The sequence below is a fragment of the Hyperoodon ampullatus genome (assembly GCF_949752795.1).
Source record: "Hyperoodon ampullatus genome assembly, chromosome: 14".
Classification (NCBI taxonomy): domain Eukaryota; kingdom Metazoa; phylum Chordata; class Mammalia; order Artiodactyla; family Ziphiidae; genus Hyperoodon; species Hyperoodon ampullatus.
In genome coordinates, this window is record NC_136927.1 from 2,059,552 (window position 1) to 2,076,097 (window position 16,546).

A 16,546-nucleotide genomic window follows, 5' to 3' on the forward strand; every position below is an offset into this window, starting at 1 on the left:
TCAGTAAATTATTCCTTCCCTGTTCCTAAAACAAAAAATAGAATTGGGGTAAATACTTCCTCATTTTCATTTCTTGATGCTCAAGTCCTCACTGATGAACAAGGAAGAGAAATTCAAAGACGGATGCACGAGTTCCTGCACGGCAGGGAGCTGGCTGTGGGACCCTTCCCTCCGGCTGGCTGTACGCTCCCAGGGCTGTGCTGTGACCAAAGCAAAAGCCAGGAGCCCAGAAGCACGGGGTTTGTGCAGCATGAGCTACGGCAATGGCACACCCAGAGGTCATGAAAAGTCACGGGTTTATAGGGCAATCAAGACAAAGACCCTGCAAAACAGCTTTTATTTACAATTACAAAGGCCAGTGATGAGTAGCACGGAGGGAAAACCTTATGCCTTCAAGAGACTTGTGTACAAATTACGCGTAGGTCAGAGTGCTCCTAAATACAGAGGTCGAAGACCAGCGTGTCCACCACTTCCCCCTGGAGCCGCTTGATGGCTTCACATTTCAACTCCCAGGTGTGGGTTCTCTTGCTTCAAAGGATGCTTACCCGGCGTGATCAGCTGCTAACAGGCCATTGGGAGCTCAGGGAGGTCCTCACCTGGAGCAGCAGCCGGCCGGCCCCAGGCAGGTTTGAGTGTCCACTCTCCAGTCCTCAGAATTTCTGAACCACACGAGAGAAAACACTGCTTCCCAAACCACAGGGAGGGGTGTTGAATTGGCTTAGATGGCTTCTCGTGGAATTCAAATTCTATTCAGCTCTTGAAGGTGAACGGGGCTTTCTGCAGAGGGTATTTAGTACTTAAAAACGAAGCAAAGCTCTGCAGCTCTCACGCTGGTTGCTCTGAGCTAGGTGGCCGTCCTTTTCCTAATGCCTTCGGAAAAATGCCTTTTTGCTGGGACGAGGGTTCTGGTCTGTCTGCAGGGCGGACGGGCCCGTCCAGTGGGGCAGCACAGAGGCAGGCAAGCAGAAGGCAGGCCCTCTAGGCCCCAGGCCCCTGTCCCGCCCAGCCCTGTGCTGCTCCTGCAGCCCTAGAACCCCAGCCCCGAGCCGTGGGCCCTGCAAGCACGCTGGGCACCCGGCATTCTCCAGGGAACAGATCCACACAGTGTCAGAAGATCATAGCCTTGAGTTAAGTCATTTACTGAGGTGGCTTCAAGACTGCTTACTTTTACTAGATCAACATTGCTGGGCCCAAGGAGCACAGGCAGACAAATGTACATATCTGCAATTCTCAGGAGCATTTTCTTGGAAAACTCAGGTCCCGGGGCTGACCTTACCCAACCCAGCTCTGCCGACGGCCAGCCCGCTGCACACACGGCCTTTTCCTCCAGGACCAGGCGAGGACGTCCTGACACTGACCCATCTGTCATAGGTCCCCAGAGCCTTGGGCTCCTGAGAGCAAGGAGTAATGCAGAAATGCCCATTTTTGAATGGGGTGGGGGGGAGAATGACCCCCTGGGGACCTGCAGGCCACGGGCATCGCCTTCATCACCCTCTGGGTACCTGACTGGTGGACTGGCTCCTACAGGCCTTTAGCTGAGCTGGCACCCAGAGGAGGAACAGACCCAGTGGATGAAACAAGGCAAAGGTCAGCAGCGAGTTCACTCGAGTTAGCCATCAGTCCAGCGGCGGAAACAGAAGAAAAAATGGACTTGGCAGCTCACGGGCCGAGTAAAGAAAACATGACGCAAGCCTGGCCCCCTGGCTGAACTTTTTTCAACCCACTGTATGACCGGCACCTAAGCGGTGAAAGGGGCTGGCGGGTCCCCCGCCTGACTCCAGGTGGGCGGGTCTGGGAGATCCGTCCACCTCTCTCACGGGACAGGGCAGCACAGATCCTCCTGGCCACACGCCTCGCCTGTGCTGGAGCCGGGAGCCTCTGACCTCTGTAAGGAGGGCCCAGGAGTTTCTGAAAGAAGGACAAGTCTGAGCCGGAGCCCCTGAGGTGCAACACGAGAAGGGCTGCCGTGCCGTCGGGGCGCCGGGGAGGTGGAGGGGTGGCCCGGGATTAAGCTCTCCCCGGTGCGCAGGGCCCTCCGTTCAGGCTGAGAGCAAGGGTTCTGAGGCGCGCTGCCTGTCTTGGAGGCGGTGGCCGTGCGGCGTCAGCGCCGATGAAGAAGCCCTCGCCTGCACGGCCGCAGGTGGCCAGAGGTCCCCCGAGAGGACGTGTCTTGGCCGGGACCCCTGCTGCCCTCCAGCCTGGGCAGGTGTGTCTGTCCGGCATGAAGACCACCGGGGGGGGGGGCCTGCAGCCGAGGGTGCGGAACGTAGGCGACCCCTTCCCAGAGATAAAATAAAGAGAGGCATTAGGGGTTCCCTGAACAAACAAGCAGACTGGCAAAACGAAAGAGAAAAACCGGGGACGGAGGTGAGGTGTCAAGTAGGTACGGTTCTCCTCCTCCTCACAAGATAAATTCCTTTCCTGTCTGAGTGCTTCTGTCCTCTGAACCTAACCTTGCCCGGACAGGGCATCGCCACGTGCCGGGCGACCGCAGGGGCCTAGGGCGGGGAGGCGATTTTCTTCGTGGGCAGAGGCGGAGCTAAGACGATCTCGTCGGAGTCGTCGGAGTTCACGTCCTCCGCGGGCGGAGTCGCGGCGCGCTGCGGCCCCGAAGGACAGGGCTCCGCTGAAACAGAGAAGGGATGGCGGTCACAGCCACGCTCAGGGACGGCGGGGCGGACACGCGAGGGACGGCGGCGCAGGCCTGACGGACGCCACCCTCATTAGAGCCTACTCGCACCCTCTGCGCTCAGCTCCCGAGCGTCGGCCGGTTTCCCCAAAGCAAAACGGCCGCGAAAGGTGAAGACTGGCGGCACGGGGGAGGCTCAAGTCGGCAGCGGCGGGGATTCTCTGCACGTCGCCCTCACGGCAGCGTCCGGGAGTCTGCGGCCCGGGTGGCCGGCTGTGACTCGTGGGCAGATGCAGCCGGTGGCCCCCGACTTCCTGGGGAGGACACGCCCCCCGCAGGAGGCCAGGCCAACACCCAGGGACCACCCGCGAGCTCTAGCGCCTTTCTTCACGAACATCTAAACTCTTCGCATCCCATAATCGTAATCGACCCTAGGTTGGGATGCGCCTGCCGACCACCCTGCAGACCCCTTCCGTCCTCAGTGGCCATCTGGATGGGATGTGAGGAAGGGTCAGGTTCCCCTGGGGCCTGGGGCCGGTGCTCCCAGCCCCAGAAGACGGCCTCTGCTCCGACTGCTTCACAAAGTAAAGTGCCAATAAGAAAGGAACCAATCCCTGACTTGAGATAGAAGAGGGAAGGAAATCACCACCCCGCGTGCTGCAGATACTGTAACTGTGTCAGCTTTTCCGCGTGCTGCAGACACTGTAACTGTGTCAGCTTTTTTTCTGTAACTGTCAAGAAAACTATGAGAGTGGAAAAACTTATGAAATTAAAAACATCAGTTTTCAAGGTTAGCTTCAGTTTTTCTTTCCCTTTAAAAACACTTTCACAATAGATCAAACAAGGGCTCCATGTGCAGTTTTCACAGAGACCGTTTCCTCGTGTAAACAAGGGCCCGAACGAGGCCGGTGGTGGCACTTTTCAGGCAGGAGGATGAGCTGCCACTTTGAAAGGACACGCATTTAACAAGAGGAGAAAAGGGCGGCATACACAGACACTTTAGCCCTGATCGAAGAATCTAAAGGTCGCCAAACGTAGGGTCTGGTGAAATCAGACTGAAACTGGTTTTTGGAGAATAATATGCAGGCTTTGGGGAGCTTTACAGACGGAGATTTTGGAGAGAACCTCAAAGTTCAAAGTTCGCTCTGACAAAGCCAGACAAGATGACCGAACGGGACAGAGTGCGATTTCTCACACGTGGCAGTTTCCAGGTCAGGCAAGCCCCGGAAGGGCCCCCGTGACCCGACACTCACCAGAGCAGGGCCGCGGGGCTGCCGGCGCCCCTGGCCCCCATGGCCTCGGCGCTCCATCCCTGGGAGCCGGAGCCTCCGCGGTCTCCCCGCTGCTCCCCTCGCTGTCTTCCTGCCCTGAAACGACAGGCACGCGGGAGGCTCCCATCCTCACAGGCTCGTCGCACCCACCCGTCTTCCGAGGCTCACACTTCTGTTCAGAAAAACTGGGCCTTCTGCAGTTCTCCCTCCTTCTGAAGCACCACGGCCTGCCTGCGCCTGCCCTTCTCCGACTGCACCTCTGCGACCTCAGAACTCAGCCTGCACGCCACGCTCGCAAACGAGACTCAAGACTGCGCTCTGGGGCTTCCCTGGTGGCGCAGTGGTTGAGAGTCCGCCTGCCGATGCAGGGGACACAGGTTCGTGCCCCGGTCCGGGAAGATCCCACGTGCCGCGGAGCGGCTGGGCCCGTGAGCCATGGCCGCTGAGCCTGAGTGTCCGGAGCCTGTGCTCCGCAACGGGAGAGGCCACAGCAGTGAGAGGCCCGCGTACCGCAAAAAACAAACAAACAAAAAAAGACTACGCTCTGTCTAGTGACAGTCCCCGACCTCACACCGCCACCTCTGTGCCACCTCTGGCGTACAGAGACGCTCCAAGCAAGTGTCCCGGTTACAGTCTGAGGGAGGGAGGACCTGAAGTACAGGCAGAATCATACATTTGGGGACTGAAAGCGACTTGCACGTGGCCTCGCCCGACCCTCCGGCTCTCGCACAGGAGGAGTGAGCCCGGGGAGGACCCCGTGTCTGCAGTGGGGCAGAACTGGCACTGGGCCTCGCCGTGGGCTGTGCGCCCCTGCCAGTCCAGGGATTTCTCCACTGACTGTTATTGGATCTTCATGAAGCAGAAAAGGAAATACGAGCAAAGTTTTACTTAAAACCAACAAACAGGAAAAACATTGGCCCAAAGGAGAGACACCGCCTTGCTCTAGTTAGAGCTGAGATTAAAAATCAAAACCACGAAGCTCCGACTGCGTGGCCTGCAGTCACCGACCCCGGGACCGGCCAGCCTGTCGGGCTCCGGGGAGTCGCTTGGGGCCCGCTCTTTCCCCTACGACCCAAGGGACAGGGGACAGAGCTGTGACAGGAAGGTGTGGCCAAGGCGTTACCCAGCTCGCAGGTGGCCGCGGGACGAGCCCCCCTACACGACTTTACACGTCCCAACTTCCGGGACGGTGGCAGCTCTTTTGGCTGAAACCTCGGAAGGCCAGCTGCCCCTCGCGTGAAATCCAAAATGAAATGCAATTACCAGGAGAGGCTGCAGGCAAGGGCGGAGAGGAGGGTGCACTGTGTGGGGCCCAAGCAGGTCTGTCGGGAAACGCTGCAGTGGCAGCTCGTGGACCAGCAGCACTGGGAGAGAGAGAGAGACTAGCTGATTCTGACTCCAGGGAAGGCCAACGTCGTGTGAGGCCGACGGGCCCAGGCCCTGAGACAGGCAGGCTGTGAGGGGCCTCGGGCGTGTCCCCTGCACCCCCGGCTGTGGAAGGCTGCACCAGGGACTGGCCCCAACCCGAGCTCGGCCCCTAGCCCGCCGGAACTCCCACTCTTTGCCCGAGGTGACTCATACAGGGTTCTGAGCCGTTGCAGCCGGGACAGTCCCGACCAAGCCCCGGCGGATCTGGCAGGCATGGCGCCACTGACAAGAGTGTGTTGCTGCAGGAAGGCTTCTGACGACACCCACGTCCTCCTGAACACGGGTCACGCCACGGTGTCCTTCAGGAAGGGGCAAGGCATCGGCACAGGCCGACAGGCAGTCTGCAAACCGAGGGCTCCCCGAACCGCAGGGTATCTAGCCCCTCCCATTTGTTTTCTCCCAGCAGGAGGAAACGGTCCTAGAATGGCTTCTTTCTGAGGACCGGAGCCTGTGGCCCACCTCACCTGGGTGGGTGGGTGTAGCTTATGCTCTGGCGACACACCCTGTGCCTTTCTGGCTGGGCAGCCCCCGCAGGTGTCCGGCACTGCCCTGTGATATAGAACAGAGGTAGGCCTGCCAGGTGGACTTACCTGTGCCTGGCCCGTGCCAGGTGTGCCCGGAAGGCAGACTGGATGATGGTGACGGCCTCCTCTTGCCACGGGTCCCCCTCGGCCTGGACGACGGGGCTCGGGACGCGGGGCTCGGGCGAGTCCTGGGGCAGCAACGGTGGGGAAGAGAACCGCGTGAACCCCCGCCACCTCCTACGTGTGGACCCTCGGCGCCAGGTTAAGAGCGCAATTCCGATTCAGGTGGCTGCCCTCGTTACTACTTCGTCAGCAGTTTCCTGACTGCAGGTTACTTGGCCTCTAGAGATTCTTAGAATCGTGTCTGGTGGTTTTCACAGGGGAGGGACTCCTATCTTTGCTGTAGTTTAAGCCTCTGTCTTGACCCCAAGATGGACACAGTACTCGGATGTCCCAGCACCTCAACGCCATTCGGCTGCTGAAGCTCAACCCTGGGGGGGCCACGGGTGCCAGGGGCTGGAGGGCGAGGCAGGATGCGAGGACCCAAAGGCATCTGCGCTTGTCCCGCCGACGAAGCGTGGGAAGAAATGGAGAGAGAATGTTAAGGACTTGGGCCCGTGTGCAGCCCCTGAGGGTTACCTGGGTGGGAGGGCTTGGCACGGCAGGGGGGTCCGGGCTGCACACTCTGCTAGACAGTGGCCTCACCCGTGCCAGATGTGCCCGGAAAGCCGCCTGCAGCACAGCAGCCTAGTGGGGCCGGCGGGGGCGGGGGGGGAGGGGAGATGGGTGTCGGTTTCCCTGGAAGACGGCGAGCACGGGCCGGGGCGCCCCAGAGGGAGAAGCTCCAACGGCCGAGGAGAGGGCTCCCTTTCTGCCGCAGAATCTCGGCAGCGCCTGAAGGAGCCTCTCTCCCTCACTCGCCACAACCTCCTACAGCGAGAAACGTGCCACTGCTCTGGGGGGGAAAGGCCCTGTTCAACGCTATTACATTTAGCTGCAAGTGTGATTCCATATTTTACACGTAGTTATGTTTTCATGCTGAGATCGTTTATTCCGTGTTGGAATAGTTATTCCACTTCATACGCTTTCCACGTACATCTTCTAAAGTCAAGTAGGGTGGAGCATGATCTCAAACTATGACAAAGGAATTACGTATCCTTCGACCTTAATCTTAAATCATTTTCTTTAGAGATACACATGGATGCTCTGTAAGTTCTGAGATCAACGTTTCGGATTTTAGGGGCGGCTCTTTTATTTCAGGGGTCCTGCCTCTAGTGCTGAGGATGGGCTTGCGGCTCCGTAACATTTAGGAGAACGACACGCTAGCACACCGAGTCCCACTGTTGAACCTGCGTTTAGAGGTTCAGATGCTTCCATGATCAAGTCACCAAAAGAAAACATCTTTGTCTTCCCTGACAGCAAAATGATGGAAATGCCACAAACAGGGGGTTAGGAGACAGCAAAGAGGGGAGAGAACATCAGTTACCAAGGACAAAATAACTCACTAAAAGCAAATGAGTATTTAGACAAACCCGGAAGGTTCCCACCACGCGGCTCACAGGAAAGCTACCGCACCTGCTGGAGGGGTGAGGGTGCTGACCGAGCAGGGCAGAAAGGGGAGCAGGCATCCTGCACGCCATGCTGCCCACACGACAGCCCGCACGGTGGGTCTGTTATCACCCTGGAGGCTGAGGGAGGAGGGGACACCGGAGGGGAAAGGGCGGAACACCATCGGCAGCACACTGGCCACCGCCTGCTTCATAAATGTGCTCTACGGTCCTTCCAGGGACCCTCGTCCCCTCAGTCGCTCACAAACGTTTACTGAATGCCAACCGCACGCCAGGCACCCCTCTAGGAACCAGGGACCTAGCAGCAGAAACACGGGATGGTCCCTGCGTCCGCGAAACTTACATTCTAATGGGGGAGGCAAGCAGTAGCAAAAAGGGTGAAGTATCGGGTAGGGATAGGAGCTATGAAGAAGAGTAAAGCAGGGCGTGGGGCTGGGGAGTGCCGGTGGTGCAGCGTCCAGGGAAGGTCGTGTTTCAGCAGAGACCTGAGTAAAGCCGGGAGCAGGACATGCGAGTGTCTGGAGGAGGAGCCTTCTAGGCAGAGGGCGCAGCAGGTGCAAAGGCCCTGTGGCAGGAGCAGCCTGGATATTTTCAAGGATGCCAGAGACGCCTCCAGACTGCTTTGGGTTTTGTTCCAAGTGTGAGAGGAGTCATTACGGAGTGATGTGGTTTAACATTTAAAAACATCATCCAGGTGGCTGCATAGGGAATAGGCCGTGGGAGGGCAGAGCAGAAGCTGGGGCCGGTGGGGAGGCCGGGCGAGGGTCCCAGCGGCTTAGATGTGCACCGTCTACCACATACCCTACTGTTCTCCTCTGCTCTGACCCGCATTCCGTCACACCCCTGCTCTCCTTTTCCCGGGCAAGCCACACCCTTTCCCTTACCCAGGGCTTTGTTGAATTCTCCTGCCCAGGATGCCCTTCCTCTCACTCCCCAGTTCAGTGAGTCCCTCTCCTTCTCAAGGCCCGTCCCCCCTGCAGGGACGTTCCCGGCCTTGGTGAGCAGGAACCCCACAGCGCCGTGGACATGCCCCTAAACCCCCCTTCCATCCTGGACTGGCCTGGCTTAATGTCTCTCTGTGTCCTGAGGGCCCACAGCTTGCTTGACACGGAACTGATGATCAATAAAAGCGTGCTGAGATAATGATGAATGACTGAATGAATTATGAAAGTGTGAAACTATCCAAGTATTTATTGGATGCTGACATCACTTAGGAATTTTAACTCAGTGCTGGGGCCTGGCCTGGCTTCGTGAAAACACGGACTCAACGACGCTTCTTGAGATCTCCGCACAGTCACTTGAACCAAAGTAAAGATACGTATTTTGAAATTAGTGAAATAAAACTGACTTACCTCGTCCAGAACGGCCTTCTTTTTCTGAAATAAGGAGATCAGTTATGAATTAACACGAGGATGAGTTTTCTGTGACACCGTACTCGTCCCTTGGTCCCTCCCCTCCCACAGCCAACAGCGACGGAACAGCAGAGTCGGGTACCCTCTCCTCGCCGACAGCCCCCTGCCCGCCACCCACACCCAAGGGGCTCCGCGAGAGGCTGATGGAGCTGATGCAGACCCGCCTGCAACAGCGAAGGAGGAAGCAAGTGGCCGTGACCGTGACCGGGAGGCGAATCACAGCTGAAGCCCAGGCCGCCACGAGGGTGTCTGCGGTTCCTGGCCGGCTGCGCGGCGAAGTGATTCGCAGGGACCACCGAGACGGGGTTGTGTCTTAGGCTCCACGTGAGGAAGCCCCTCCCCCAGCCAGAGCTGTCCTATAACATGCAGTGTCCTCTGTGGATGTCCTCAGAGCGGCTGGACACTGCCCACTGGTATTGTTACAAAGGGGACCCCCGTGCAGGGTCTGGGTCACTGACTCCCAAGTCTGACCAGTCATCAAAATCACGGGACGGCGGGGAAATTTCTCCAGTGCTGTCACGGTACTATGGTTAAGTAGCACATCCTCATTCCTAGAAGATACGCACTGAAGTCTCATAACATCTAAAACTTACTTTCAAACGGTTCTGGAAAAAACAGTACGTGCAGAAAAGAAAGGTGGCTAAACGTGCACTGTTGTTGAACCGAGGTGGTGGGCAAGAATTAGTACATCGCTGAATACACTAAATTCTTTCAACTTTGTATGTTTTGTAAATTTTCATAATCAGAGTTGGGAAGAAGCCATGATTTAAAAAAACCTCCACCGGCGGCTTTCTGGAGCTAAGATCTTACACTATTCGGGCAGGTGGGGAGCTCCAGTTTTTGTTTGTTTGTTCAGCTGGGGGAACAAGGGTCATGCTGCGTTCTATCAAACGGGGGGAGGGGCTCTTTTAGAGCCTTTCGTCGTCAAAGGGCACCGTCCTTTAACAGCTGCCGTCTCCACGAGCCCCATCTCCGCGAGCCCCCCCAGGAGCTGATGAGAGGAGCCCCACTCCTCCCCCAAGAGAGACCGCAGGACATCGCGGCTCCCGGTCTGTCGTGCACAGCCTGCGGCCCCTGCTGCCCTACTCACCCCACCCCCGGGTCTGAGACCCCACGCGCAGCCCTGCTGTCCCGCCACCCACGCCGCTGTCCTCTGAGGAGCAGCCCCGAGGCAGGCTCTCCCTGTTGCTGACAAGACGGCCATCCCGGAAGCCCCAGCGAAGGGCTGCCGTGGGGCCCGGACCACCAGGGAGACCCCTAAGCTCAGTCCCGTGCTTGCAGGGGCGCCGCACCCACAGCCCATGTCCCTGGGACCCGTCGGGAGGTGACAGAGGCTTCCAGACCAGCAACTGCCCGGCCCGCGGCAGCCACCCCCCAGCGCACCCACACGGGCTCCAGGCGCGGCCTTCCTCCCGCCCTCGCCGCCTGAGACCCCGGGTCTCCGGAGGCTATCTTCGGCGTCCCTGCGTTTTCCTATGTGTCTAGGGCGTCTGGCGCACCCGGAAGAGGGACAGAGGAAGGGCTGGCAAGTGAGGATGTGGGCAGCAGAGGGCCGGTGGGCGAGGGAAGTCTCACCCGGTGCTGGTGCCCCTTCCACTGGCGCTGCAGGAGCCGGGCGGCGGCGTCTCTTCTCCCCTGGGAGCAGCCGGGGCGGGGCCGGGAGGAGCCCTCCTCGCTCGTGTCCAGCTCCGAGTCCATCTGGGAGGGACCGGGGGGTCGGGGCGCTTCCTGGGTCTGCAGGATGGGGGCAAAGAAGCCGGCCATCAGGCCAGGAGGCAGGATGTTAGGATGCGGGCAAAGCTTCTCAGACTAGACTCGAATTTAGAGGAAAAAAAACAGTGTCCACTCCGCTCAGCATGCCAGACGACAGAAAAAGTCTCTGGAGAACTAACACATTCGCTAGTAAATAGGGTGAAAGTCGGTTTTCGTTAACCCTGTGAACTCTGGGGGTAGCGCTCTCCCGCGAGGACGGGAAGTAATGTGACCCGTGGTGTCATCAATAACCACGACGCGCCTTCTGAGCTCAGTCACGTCAGTGCGTCAGTGCATCAGGTATCTGCTTCCCGGGAGGTCCTTTTACCAGCTTCCTTTTCGTCTAATACTGGATTACAAAAATGGGACTTCTGAGATAAAAGGCAATAGATTCCTAGCTTTGTTTTTTGGTTTTCTGTTTGTTTGCTTGTTTGTTTGGCCGGACCCTGCGGCACGTGGAACTTCCCGGACCAGGGATCGAACCTGTGCCCCCTGCAGTGGGAGTGCAGAGTCTTAACCACTGGACCGCCGGGGAAGACCCCTAGCTTGGGGGTCTTAAGGTAGAAGCAGAACCAGATGAATTGCACAGACAAAGCCTTTACTGCCAATTCCGGTGGACGTGGAAAATATTTTTTCTCCCTAAGGGAAAGCTTCAGGAATAAGCAGAAATATCCACATTCACGTGTGTCGGATGCCCCCCAGGGGTCAGGGCTGCCTGAGGCAGACAAGGTACGGGGCAGCACCGTGAGCACCCCACTGGGAAAGGAGCGTTGAGGAGACAAACGGCACAGCTCTGCCCGCCACACGCCGGGCGGTCAGCTGCCCGGCGCTGCAGCCACCTGGGGCCGACAGCGCGGGCGTTTGGGTAGGGAGGGGTCTCCTGAAAAGGGCCCATCGGGCAGGGTGGTCAATTTCCTGGATAGGAGGACAGTGACTCTGCAGGACTCAGAACATTATCTAAAGCACTGGAAAAGCCGCCAAGGAGATACACCCATACGGGTAACAGAGAAAGTCTACTTTCCTGAACAACGGAAGGGACTGAGATGGACTCACACATCCACCCCACGTGTGGCCAGCCGGACATGCGGGGTCAAGGGCACCGCACAACCCACGGGGCTCCAGCCAACACGCACCAGGAGAGCCACCTTTCCTTTGCCGAATCAGTCGGTGGCCTGGGGTTTGTCTCAACTTGTAACTGGAGAGAGACACGCTCGTCAGCTTCTCCACTTTCCCTTTTAGGGCTTTTCTCTTTCCCTTTTGGGCTGGGGTGAAAGTACATGTAGCGTCAGATGCTGAAAGATGAGGCCTTAAAACAGGACTCCAGCTAAATGAGAAAGCCTTGTCAGAGGGAGGCCCGTCTAGATTTAAAACAAAAACAAAAACCCAAACACTTTTCCGCTCTCAGCAGACAAGTCAATCCCGCACCTGGTACGCCCTCCCTCTCCTAGAGGCCAGTCCCCGTCAGGCTATTGGCTACCGAAACAGCAAGTCGCTTTCTGAAGCAACAGAACTTCTCGGCTAAAACATGTGCCAGGTAAAGCCCGGCCGTCCTGGTGGATTCGGCGTGTTACTCAGATCTGTAGCAAGGGTCGCAGAAGAGGGCGGCACGGCTGCCCATCTCAGCGTGCACCCACGCTGGACGCCCCGGCCAGGCTGGTCTTCCCTGTCACACACTCACACGACAGGCTCCTCTTGGGGCAAACTGCAGCCACAGGATTTTAATACCTCAGTTATTAGTTTTTTGTGTTAACAGATATAATTGCCATCTGGGGAATCCATTAATTGGAAAAAAAAAGGATTAGCGAGGAGACACACTCTCGCCACTAGAAGTCCTATGGCATAGGCAGCACTGGGCCGACGGGGGCCAGAGGGCTCCCCTGGTTCAAGAAGGTGCTCAGGGAGGTGCCATGGGAGTCCCCTGCCATCGTGTCCATAGAAATGGAGGGAGCGAGGGGACAGGGAGGAGGGTCAGCCTAGACTCACCGCCTGCCTACCTGCCCACAGGCCCTGCGGAGGGAGCTGCGGCTCCCCAGTCCCCCAACCCCCGGCCTAGGGGTAGGGGCAGGGGCCGTGCCAGCCCCGGCGAGCGCCTTCCCGGCCAGCCCCTGTGTCAGTGCCAGACTCTGCAACTTACATTGAACCGCCCGGCTCGTCACTGAGAGTTCGGGCCTTCCCAAACTCCTTCTCACCTTCTAACGGCAACCCTTGTTGGATATTTAAACTTTTTACATATCTGAAGTTTGGGGAAGATCTTCACTCACCAGCTTAACTATCTAAGACGCGAACACTAGTTTGAAAAGTCAATTAACTGACAGTCAATTAGTCCAGAACTCCAGGATTCAATACACCCAATTTATAGAAATCGATTGTGATGGTAGAAGGAAAGTGGACTGTCAACATTGGATTCAGGTGAAACTCCGGGCACGGAGACAGTCAGAACCATAAGGCATCAGCTCAGGGTCCTGCCATGCCGGACAGGAGGTAAAAACACAGACAACCCTACCTCAGGACTCATTTCCTCGGGATCCTCCTCCTCTCCTTTCTTACTTTCTTCCAGTTCTTGAAACTTCCTGGTAAGTGCTTGAATTTCCTCCCTAAAGTGGGAAGGGAAGAAAGTGACACCTTACTTGCCATGACGCTGTGTAAGATGTCTGTATGTGACAGGAGGGGTGGCGGCCTGCAGAGCTGGCAAGGATGCCCCCCCGGGAATGAGGTGGGTGCCCCGCCACCACCTGACTGCCCAGGAGCCGGCACTGCCCAGGGCGACCCCTCCGGACCCCACTCCTGACACATGGGAGGAACGGAAAAAATACCGACTGCGTGAACGATGCATGGCTATCTTTTGGGGTTTTTAACAAGCAAGGCGAATGGAAGGAAAAACGACTCATGTGCTTGCTACAGATTTTAAAGGCAAGGTAAAAATAATTCTTCACTGTATATCCGCCCGTTCTGATTTACTTTAATTCTAGGCTTCTGGCAAAGTCTAGTCACATTTATTCTGAAAATAAAATTTGGTATTCGTTTCAGTAATCCGTGTCTTACTAATTATTCCGAGTGCTAAATATTTCTGTGCAGATTTCTAACCTACTTTTTTGGGCATTTCTTACTGAGATAACATTCATGTAACCCCAAATTCACTGTTTAAAATACGCGATTCAGTGGTTCTCAGTGTCGTCACCACGCTGTGCAACGATCCTCACTATCTAACCCCGGAACGGTTCTGTCACCCCAAACACGAGCCCCTCACCTGCCGCTCCCTCCTCTCCCCTCCCCCCCAGCAACCCCTAATCCACTGTCTTCTCTATTAATCGGCCCATTCCGGATATTTCCGAATTGCACAGTGTGCGGCCTCTTTAGGGAGCATCGTGTTTCTGAGGCTCATCCACGTCGTGGCAGGTGTCAGACCTCATCCCTTTGTACGGATGTACTTCCGTTTTTACTCTCTTCACCAGCTGATGGACATTTGCCACGTGTCCACTTTTTATCTACGGTGGACAGAGGTCAATGAAGGAGGGTGGGAGGTGTTGTCTGGATCCAGGGTGTGGAACCAGGGCGCGTTCTGAGGCTGCCCGCAGCGGACGTGCTGGAGGAGGGTGCGGGCCGGGGAGCTGGCCGTGATGCCAGAGCGGCAAACACCAGCCCAACCGTGAGCAGCCTTTCCCCAGAGGTCGGATATTTACTCTGAAGGAAACAACAAACCACGGGATGACCCCAGGAGAGGAGCGATGTGATCGGGCTGGAGCTTTACGGGCCACTCTTGATGGGCTGAGAGCGGATGGGCCGGGGTGGGCGGGGCTGGGGAAGGAGGCAGGGCCTGGGGCTGCGTGTCTTCTGACTTCGTCCACTCACCTCAAAGCCTCCTCTCTTTCTCTTCCCTCCTTCTCATCCTCCTTCATGTTTTCCAGCTCCTTCTCCAAGTCGGCCTTTGTCTGCAGTAGCTGCTTCACCTCCAGACTGAACGAGGAACCAGAGATATTTCAGCGTCATTAAAACAAAGGCTCACAGTGACCTGGGTCACCAGAGCAAGAAGAGCTTTCAGAAAAAGTAACGGTCCAACCTCCTTACTTATGCCTGGGTGAGGATGAAGAAAGGCCCTTCTCTGTAACTGCAGGGATCTGGGGGCAGAGCCACTGAGCACCTTCCGTGCGCGCCGCCAACGGCTGGAGCAAGGCTACCGGATGAGGCGCAGGCCCTGTTCTCACAGCGTCACCGTCCCGCGGGGAGAGGCATTAACCCAGCGGTCACACAGTTGGGCGCCTAATCTGCTCCTGAGATGAGAGCTCCCAGGACCCGCCGTGGACCAGACGGTGATGCAGCCTGAGCTGAGGCCTCGAGGACAAGAGGCTACCCAGGCACCTCCACCCAAGCTTGCCTGTGCCCCACAGGTGACGCCTCGCTAAGGACATGGCTTTAAAACGTTCCACTGCTCCCCGTGGTGGTGACCTCACGTGAATGAGATGCATCACCAGGAGTGTCACACAGTAAGGGCTCACTGAGTGGAAGTTATTATCGTGCCATGCGACGGCTTAAGAGATAATCAGAGATGCTATTTACCATGCAAAATGACTGGCCTAATTTTTATAAAGAACCTAGCACGTGGATGCACTACTAGGCTTCGACTGGAGGTGAAAAAGCAGGTGGAGTGGGAAGGGATTTGCCTTCTGCTGTGAACAGAAGGCAGCAGAGACAGGTCCTTCTCAGACCTAGACGTGTACATGAATCACCGGTGGGGGGGGTCTCATTAGATGCAGAGTCAGGTTCAGGAGATCTGGGCCAGGCCAAGGTAACCAGCCCCGGGTGGGCAGGGCCTGAGGGTCTGCATCTCTAACCAGCCCCCAGGTGACGCTGAGGCCGTTGGCTTCCTAGCCCACACTCTGAGTAGCAAGGTCTCAGGAACACCATCTCGGAAGATGCGTGGGTTTAGCCTCCTCGCGACAGAACTGCAGCTGGAGAAGCCACACGTAAACAACGGGTGGAGGAGACAGGAGCGTTTTAAGGGAGCTACAGAGCGAGACACTAGAGAACAAAGGGTAAATGAGCAGAACCCTGAGGCTTCGCCTTCCACACTCTTATGGTCACACTGAATACTCCACACGCCACAGCACCTGTATCTTGTTTGATGCACAGATTAGATGTTGTAAACATAGTACTGAATCTTTAAACCCTTCTGCAAGAGATCTGATGGATGGCCTATTATTTTACACGAATCAATCACAGTCAATTCTTCTCTAAAAAAGAATCTGGAAAGCCCTCTGGAATTCCGTGTAAAGAGATTAAATGGGACCCCCGTGCTTTTCGTGACGTAATACGGCCAGTCAGTGTCTCCTTTTCCCCACTAAAGCTGCCTTCATTTCACAACTAAAACATCACAAGTTTTAGAATTGTATAAACGTATCTGTGTGATGACTGCTATGAGCTGAGCCTTCCCCAAATCCCCAGAACAGCTCAAGTCCAGCAACTACACAAGTCACGGGAGCAGGACCTCTCCCGGAGGTGGCCGGGCGCCAGCCGTGCGGGACAACGTACTCTCGCTCCTGCAGCTGGGTGTGCAGGGCATTCCGCTCGCCCTTCAGGCTCTTCACAACCCCCCGCAGTCGCTCGTTCTCCTCCTGGCGGTCGGGGCGCGGCTGCCGGTGCATGGTGGAGCTGGACACCGAGTGAGCCGGCGGGGTAGACCTGACCACCTCTGAAGCGCGGGATTTGGGGCTTTCCATCAAACTTATTTTCTGGAGGCAACACAGGTATCTGTTAGACGTTATTTCTTACTTTACTTTCCTAGGAAAGAGACAATGGCCAAGGGGAAACTCATCCCAAGTAAGGGAATGGGAAGAGCTCTGCGTGTGATCTGAGAAACCTGGGACGCTGACCGGGGACAATTCTGCTCCACCAGAGTCCTGGGGGCGATGGCAGGGCACCACCCCCCGCCCCGAACTCTCTTCCTCTGGAGCAGGGAGCACGCAGA

The 16,546-nt window shown here is 56.9% G+C and overlaps 1 protein-coding gene across 1 annotated transcript in view; it reads right to left on the reverse strand.

The window, feature by feature from the left end:
- Positions 1-4,965: 4,965 nt before the first annotated feature.
- Positions 4,966-16,546, reverse strand: part of IQCE (IQ motif containing E) — a gene marked incomplete at its 3' end in the record, with an annotated part of 34,359 nt that continues 22,778 nt past the window's right edge. Inside the window, 11 exon segments of the mRNA XM_079718818.1 lie at positions 4,966-5,019; positions 5,023-5,055; positions 5,059-5,264; positions 5,482-5,627; positions 5,919-6,040; positions 6,492-6,599; positions 8,773-8,796; positions 10,408-10,566; positions 13,088-13,178; positions 14,434-14,538; positions 16,111-16,310. Coding sequence (XP_079574944.1) covers positions 4,966-5,019; positions 5,023-5,055; positions 5,059-5,264; positions 5,482-5,627; positions 5,919-6,040; positions 6,492-6,599; positions 8,773-8,796; positions 10,408-10,566; positions 13,088-13,178; positions 14,434-14,538; positions 16,111-16,310 — 1,248 coding nt within the window.